The sequence below is a fragment of the Hypomesus nipponensis genome, chromosome 7 (genome assembly GCF_054491055.1).
Source record: "Hypomesus nipponensis isolate SF chromosome 7, ASM5449105v1, whole genome shotgun sequence".
Taxonomy (NCBI): Eukaryota; Metazoa; Chordata; class Actinopteri; order Osmeriformes; family Osmeridae; genus Hypomesus; species Hypomesus nipponensis.
The window spans coordinates 7,688,062-7,696,421 of record NC_140367.1 but is presented as its reverse complement, the minus strand read 5'-3'; the positions used below and the strand labels follow the sequence as shown (position 1 = coordinate 7,696,421).

General features: G+C 39.0%; 1 protein-coding gene across 1 annotated transcript; it reads right to left on the bottom strand.

Moving 5' to 3' along the window:
- Positions 1-5: 5 nt before the first annotated feature.
- On the bottom strand, positions 6-4,132 carry LOC146276576 (NADH-cytochrome b5 reductase 3-like). The gene is made up of 9 exons (XM_084701249.1): positions 4,019-4,132; positions 3,131-3,241; positions 2,556-2,628; positions 2,238-2,344; positions 2,006-2,135; positions 1,666-1,749; positions 1,486-1,571; positions 774-873; positions 6-649 (listed from the first exon to the last, which is right to left on the bottom strand). Exons 1-9 carry the CDS (start codon positions 4,037-4,039, stop codon positions 477-479), a joined length of 885 nt encoding a protein of 294 aa, XP_084557375.1. The 5' UTR covers positions 4,040-4,132; the 3' UTR covers positions 6-476.
- Positions 4,133-8,360: the final 4,228 nt, after the last annotated feature.

The following is an 8,360-nucleotide window of genomic DNA, read 5'->3' as shown; positions in this document are numbered from 1 at the left end:
AAACATTAACCTTCCAAGTAGCTTCTTTATGCGGTGAACCAATACAATGACCTTTGACATGATCACCAGAACAGCTTGCATGAGGAATGAAAGGCAATGAGCCATGGCATAGTGCAGTGCTTATCAAACCATAGTTAAAGATAACATTAAGGCACTCAACATAAGTTGATGTTACAAACCATAAACATGTAGACATACTGTACCTTTCAAAACTTTTCCTGCCAGCCATAATAACTTTCAGTCAGGGATACAAATGTAAGGGTAGAGACCACTCATCAGACACTGCTTTAGACGGCCCAATCCTTCACTTCACATGGGAAAACAGCAGATTAAATTGTACACCACACGGATTCAGTAATAATATAAACTGACCTAGCAAATGGTCCAAAAGTGATGCAAGACTGCTGCAAGTGCACTTTAAATGCTTTGGAACAGGATCTGGGCCTGGACTCCCTGCCCTCCAGCGTCTGTGGACTTTAGAAGGTGAACCGTCTGCTGCTGGAGTGGCCCACCTTATCCAGGTTAGGGTTGGCAGCAAACTGGATCATTGGAGGGGGGCCGCACATGAGGATGAGGGTGTCGTCTGCAGGTGCAGGAAGATGGGTTCTCACCATGTCTTCACTGATGAAGCCTTCGCTGTAATCCCAGTCTGAAACAGTCGAGAGTTCAAAGTCAGAAGGATACAACAAACATGAGGGAGGATAACCGGAGATATTTCTTTAACTGTCGCCAAGCGGTTCCCTGTTGCGTAGAGAAGTGTGTTTGTTGCTCACTCTCTGGGGCCCTATCCAACGTGAACCACAGCTTGAAACGCTGAGAGTGTTTAGCCTGGATCTCCTCCAACTCGGGCCGAAGCAGGATGTCTTTCTCTGTCTGCAAGCACACAGGAGAGAAGACTTATTAGGGGTGGAGGGAAAAAGATTGTTTCACATATGAATCGCGATTCAGTCTTTTAGCGATTCACAAATGTTTTGTAAGTATGATTAGAAGGCAGAGTATTCTGTTTTATAACTTGGCATTAGCAGAAACAAAACGTATGTTGTCCTTCGGCATTTACAAGTGTCATAAGGGCAATTACACCGTCTTTAAACTTTGCAGGAACCCTCTGTGGCTCAGTGGGTAAGCATGTGTACCAGCGAGTCACACAGTACCCCTGGTTCAAATCTCACTCAAACCAATTGATAATTCATTTAATTGATATCAGGTAAATAATATTTGTTATTATTTAATGTAAGCATATATTGAATCGAAATTTGATAACAAATCATGAATTGATTTTTAATCGAATCGGGATCCCAAGAATAGATTTCAATCGAATCGTGAAGTACCAAAAGATTCCCACCCCTACCGTTTTATAGCAGCAGTCGTGTTGGAACTATATTTGGTCATACAGTTCATGTTGCGCTGTCTGATCCTCATCCCTGAGGATGACTATGACCTTATGAGCCCAGGCGCACGCCATCTTAGATGTGACATCATGCTCACCTGGTTGGCAAAGAGCAGGTGACACACAGTAGTGTCCTCGCTATCCTTCATCACAGCTGTGATGATCTGCAACATGGGGGTGATCCCTGAGGTAGGACAGACATGCCAAATCATGCATCCACTGAGTGTAGTTATGTGAATATCTCATTCATGAAGACTAGACCCAATGGAATCCCATACCAGTTCCTCCTGCGATCATGCCCACGTGCTTGGCCTTTTTGATTACAGCCTGTGCTTTTTTTTCTGGCTGAATGGCAAACTCTCCTGTGGAAATACTGGAGTTAGATTTCACAAGAAAAGTAGTGCAAATTGTTATAGTTCAGGGGTAGAACATTTGACTGCATATTTAGAGGGCCCAAGTTCAAATCATCTTTGTACATCTCTTTGGAGGAAAGTGTCAAGTAAATGAATCCATTATGAACACCCTTGAACAGTAACAAACACTTAAACATTTTCACTGAAGCCTCAACTGAAAGCTGATTATGGTGTATGTGATCGTTCACATCATCAAGATTGTCACCTTTGCCATTGTAGACCAACAGACCGCTAGGCCCTCGGAAGTCGATGGTTTCATTGAGCTGGAGGCTCTCCAGGTACTGAGACATCTTGCCCCCTTCCGGAAACTTGGGATTGACGTTCTTGAAGTAAATCTGAAGATTATGAATTGGAGAATACCAGGGTCAATTCGTGCTCACATAATACCTTGCCCTGAAAAAGCTTTGTTTTTTTTCTCTGAGATCTCTTCACTGTACCTTTACCACCAAGTCTACAAAGCCCTTGTCGTCATCGCTAGACACTGGTGTGTACGGCCTAACCACCAACTTCCCGTCTACCTTGGCCGACAGGTATATGTGTTGTCCTGGCAACGAAACACACAATCGGAAAACAAGGTTGATACCCTGGTCATACAATGTGTATGATGTGCAGTAGTAGCAGCTGTTTAAGCCTGCAGTGTATTTATTGAGATACATATAGCACGATGTAGCCCAATTGATTGCTGATGAAGAAGTTAAAAGTTCAAATACCCCTATATGAATAGATGATTGTTATTATTATTTACTCATACTCACCAATGGGAAGACCGAGGACATTGTCTGGAGAAGGCAGGGCAAAACGGAATTTCCTCGTGTCATGGGTGATGATCTGTCATTCAAATATTTCTATCTCAATTAAAATATACTGTCAGTATAAGGGTACAGATTGTCCATACAGCTGGGTTCAAAATTCAAGACAATTCTGTTTTCCATTTGTTTCTAATATAATACATTTTCTTTGTCACAAATTAAACAATTTGAGTGAAAAGTTGAAAGATTTATATACAATTTGTATATCTTAGTATTTGGTACATGTGCCCCTTTTGCTTAATATGTCGTCAATGACAGCCAGCATGGACTCCATAAGTTTGTGCATAACTTAATGTGATCCCAGCATGATTATATAAGGAACCAAAGAGCTTCTTGTGTTGCCACAGAATGCTAGGTTCTCACATCTTCCCATTAAATGCTCAATATGATTTCAGACTTTTTGACCCTACTGTATAGCTAACAGATCAACACGGGTAAATGTTGAGCACACAACTCAATATGGCAAATGTAAACACCCATCAGACTGTACCGTATAACATTGTGTGTGTATCTATTTTTACCTCTTTATCCAGTAATCGCAAAGCATATTTTATGTTAGGGTCCTCTAGGGTTATAGCAGCCCTCTTTCGGGTGAAGAAGCTGAAGATGAATTCGATGAAGCGGCGATAAAGCTATCAAAGAAGAAAATACGTTAGTGTGTGAAGTCACGAGTAGGGCTTTACAAGGAATGCTGAAACATGTACACGAGCCATTGTTTACATGGTTGTCTTGATCTTAGTGTGACCATCCAAATTCAGAGGGGGGCAGATAAATTACATTTATTTCATTTACATGTGTTCGTTTTAATTAGAGAGCCGATACGGTCTCTAGGTGGAGCTAGTCTTGCAATGCTGGGTAACTCTCATTGGACCGTCCTGCTACGCACCATGTACAGTCTGACAGTAGCGATGTCATGGTGGTACCACATTCCCCTGTTTAAGGCTGTTAAATGTTTTCTTGTAACTAAACCTAAACTACAAAACGACTTTAAAATACGTTTGAGTGATTTAGATCAAGTTAATAACCTCCACAACCTACACAAAGACTTAGTGCTGATTGCTTACTGAACTTACATGATGAGCTCACCATCTTTGGAGAGGTGCGCCATCGCTAGCAACTGGAAACAAAACTCACATTAGCAGCTACTTTGTTTGATAGAAAGCCAATATTATTGCGTCCTGTGGGCCAACTTTGATCTCTGTGTACATGTCTATCTGGTGTCTATGTAAATCAAAAGCAGTATCAGTGGAAAGGCATCCAAACATTTCAACAGCTGTATTTAGCTAGTTTAGCTAGTCAAGAAACTCCCTAACTCAAGCTGCAGCAAGCTGGTTAAATTAACCTTTAACTGTGGTTACCACAAAAGGTGTTGACATTTTGATGGTTTCAAATAAATATATTATACTTACACTGCAGATGAAAGACCACATGTTGGCACCTTAATTGCTTATTGGAAAGCTGCTCTGCAAGAATGCGTGAGCTGTCGTAGATCGCCAAGAAAACCCTTTTCCGGTTAACCTACTTTTCATTTTTCAAAATAAAAGTAAACTTATTACAATGGAATTTCATTAAACGATGTTTAGTGATTGTACAATTGCTTATTGAAAGCAACGAGTGGTAAATGCCTACTTGGGCTTTCCTGTTTTATGTAAGTGACAATCTACTGTTAAATGTATTTTGTTTTTCTGAATGTTGAGACGTTTGCCCACTAGTAGCCTATGATAACGACTGTTAGTAAGACAATCAGTTGTGTTCTGTTCTATGTGATCCTGTAGATGGCAGCAAAGACTGTATCATTGAAACACGCAAGGACTTATTTATAGTCAGACCCTAAACACGGTTCTTTACATGAATTTCTTTTGTTTTATCCAGGTATATACATGTTCTACTTTTAATTGAAATATGGATGTTTCTCTCTGTAATAAAGTTTGTAGAACACCCAGTATGACAATGGGTAAGATTGTGGTATAGACTGTGTTAATCTTTCATCATACTAGTTAAAAGAGTCTTTTGGCTTAGTGAAATTAGAAATAAAAATAAGAGACTCGATAAGGTTCTGTATCAACAGGAAATAAAACATTTTTATTGATCATTTGTGTATATGAAGTTATATAACAACAGTCAGAAAACTCCACAGAGTGAATCACTACACAAAGTGAAACAAAACTGTAAAACACCTCGTCAAAAATGAAGGTATACACAGCAATGTAACTGTCAGCTCGCAGTCACTGCGAACGATATGGCAGGAAAAACACCCCAAACAGTTCTACAAGATTACAGAGAAAATTTCCACACACAAAATACTCAAGCAGGCAGTTGATATACACAAAGGCAACTAGGATCTTTCTACAGCATCAGATTCTAATACTTTACACAGCTTTGTCTTTATAGGTTAGTGTGGCTTTTGTCATTGTTGTTTGAGAGAATCATAATGTCAATAAGTCCCTGTTAACACAGCAAATGTGATTTTAAAAGTCCTCAATAAGACGTGTTGGGGGGTTGTTGGCATACTGTGGTAGGGATCAGATAAGAGCAACATTGCAGTATAATGCAAGTAATGGCTTTTCTTTTGGTATTGGCCTACACCTTAAAATCTCAAGCGCTCTGCAATGCTGTCTTTCACTGAGATCCATGGTGGGTGTGAGTTTATTTATTTTTTACTTACGGTGTAATTTGACTGATAATGCTCCTTCTATGGTAATCAGTACACCTGTGTACTGTCATTTTTTAGAAACATTTTTCCATTGTTTCATTCCAACATGCCGTTCTATAATTGATCAGGTAAAGTATTCTTTCTGTTAAATTAAATAAACACAGTCCTTCAGTTTAAGACACATTGCTATGGGATTAGGTACCTACAAGTATGTTCATCTATTTGGAATAGTTGTCAGGGGTAGTTGTGACCCTGTAGGGCGTTAAAATAAATTAAGCATATTAAAAAAAGAAACACACAAATCAACATTTTCTTTCAACGATTGAAAAAGAGCCAAATACATCTACTCTCACGGTAAAAGTAATTAACACCAACACACAGTCCATACTGTACATTCAGAGTTTTCATCTCAAATATAAAAGGGTTGTCAATAGGGAAGTCAACAAATGAGAGAAAAGGACGCAAGTGTTATGTGATACTGTATACATATGTGGATCATGATGATCCAGTACATGTTCAGGTTATATCTATATACTTGTTTTTCATATTGTTTTGCATTTATGTACATGATACGTTTTGAAGGGAAAGGGGATAGATTAATGTCATTTATGAGCAGATTGACATTTTTCGTTTTTTTTTTCTTGCTTCCTGATAATTCTCATGCTGGAACTGTGTACAAGGACAAAATTAACCAAATAAAAGTGAGGAACCCTAAACAGAGGATCATGTCAAGCTACAACCTACACAGAATCTACATGTGCTGTGTCCTAACCATTTTACTGGAGAAGAATATCCTCTTCGTATTCCTCTGTAGTTTTTTTTTTCCCCCCTCGGGCAACACCACCCACATAACACTATGGGATGAACATACAAGTATTGCACAGTGCTCAACAAAATGCTGTGTGGAGCGACACGTCCTCACTCTCAAAACATCAAAATAGTCTGTGTACAGCTGCATCGATCAGCCAGCCAGCCCAGAGATGTTAAAACTGACGACGCTCTCTTTCTCTCTCTCTCTCTCTCTCTCTCTCTCTCTCTCTCTCTCTCTCTCTCTCTCTCTCTCTCTCTCTCTCTGCATGTAGAAGGGAAATGGCATCACAACATCACTACAGAACAAACTGGTTTGCTACCTACTGATAAGCCTACATCTCTAAGCACACACAGCAGTCACAGTGATACACAAAGCAGTCCTCAGAGACTCATATGGAATGACAAATAGCTTTTTCATAATAGTGCTATCAACTACACAATAACATTGAAAACATTTAGAAACTTCTCCTGAAGCTAGCATTGAGTATATGCAAGAGGTTCCTCCAAGTTAAGAGACTTGATGGATTTCATGGATTCAAACTTCTTATTTATTCTTCCTGTTCTGGACCCGTAGTAAAGGACTAATATAATCATTGAGGCAGACAAACTTGTACGGTTGTCATTTTTCGAATCCCATTTTCCTTTTGATGTTTTCCTGCGCCAAAACATATAAAACTGGCTTAACTACTATTGACTCAAGGAAGATATGTTGCTCTCATGTACCTTTAAGCAAATACCGAGAACCAGAAGAACTATTAGACAGAAGTTCCCCTGGAATGAAAAATCCTGAAATGAAGCCAGTCAACATAGTCCAAAAAGGGTGTAAAGAAGTCAACAAGCAATTATCGGTTCAAAGACATCCAGTGCAAAACAGTAGCCACATAAAATGTAAGATTGGCAGTAAAACATGGCTAGCTCTATTGTCACTGTGTGAAGGCAACGCAAAGCAAAGACTGCTGTTCAGGGCACCATCGCAGCCAAAGACATTGTTCCCATGAAACCAAAGCTACAACCACTTTTTAGTGAGAGTATGCATGGAGAGAGGGATTGCTTACATCTGTAACCTCCCTGAAAATGGCAGTGTTTAGAAACCGACTTCACGTCCATTAATATACAGTACAAAAACTGTATACTGACCCAACATGGTACTCTCTTTAAGTTACTTTTTTCTCTCTAATTGAAGGCAGGGGAATCTCAGTAGACATCCCCTGGTACAGGTAGATCTCACCCCAGCCCAGTCTATAGCAAATATTATTAAAAAAATCATGCAGTTTACTAAAAATATTCAGATGCTGAATTGATCTAAAAAATAGTCATCTTTAAAGCTAGAGTCTAAAGTCTTTGTTCCATCTTGGAGACTGTACTCAAAAGCCTGAACGTAATTTCCAGCAACTAGGCTGTTGAAAGTATAAGCAGTTAACAACATATTGTTAAACAAGCTAAGGACACAATGGCTACAGCTTGGTGCTTTTTATAGGGGGAGGGGGTCAGTTTCAGGGGTGGGGGTGGGGGGGGGTTTGATTAAATAAACTTTGTGTTTAAAAGGACCACTTGCCAGGAAAGTAAAGAAAGAACATATCTTTTATGCAAAAGATCACCTTTAAAATCAGGACCTACTGTATTTCACTAGAAAGAAACGGACCACGTCATGATGTTTTGTCTTGCCCAAATTATAAGAAAAGGAAGGCTAATCGGTTTGCATCAACTTGAAAAATTCTCATTATTCTGCAATAACACATAGGTCCTTTGATAGAGATATTAGTACAAAAAGTTAAGAAATCATGTGCTTGTATAATTGTCAGCAGCATATAATTCCCAAGGAACCATAGTAGTTAATGGCCGAGTATTTTGTGTTTTTTATGCTTATATTCATATTCTTTTCTTCTGTGATGTTTCATTAGTAAACATAAAGTCAGACACGGTCCTTTATACTGTGAGTATACTTCCACTAGCATTTTGCAGGTTGATATTTTTTACTGGAATGCAATAAGGTAGAATTTTAAATTCCTGTAATATATAATATCGGCTCTCCTCTATATCTGCATTTACATAATTTAAAATAGATATCTTATTAAAAACATCAAGATATACACAGATTAGGAAATGGGTAACAACATACAAACACAAACTAGAAATCATTTTTGTCTGCATACTGATATATACAACTGTGGTACAATAAATTCTTTCAGTCATGCGCTATCTATACAGATCATATTGCTTAAAAGAAGGGGGCATTTGGTTAGGGGGCTCAAGGGCATGAAGATGACCAACACAGTTTGGGTTGAGAG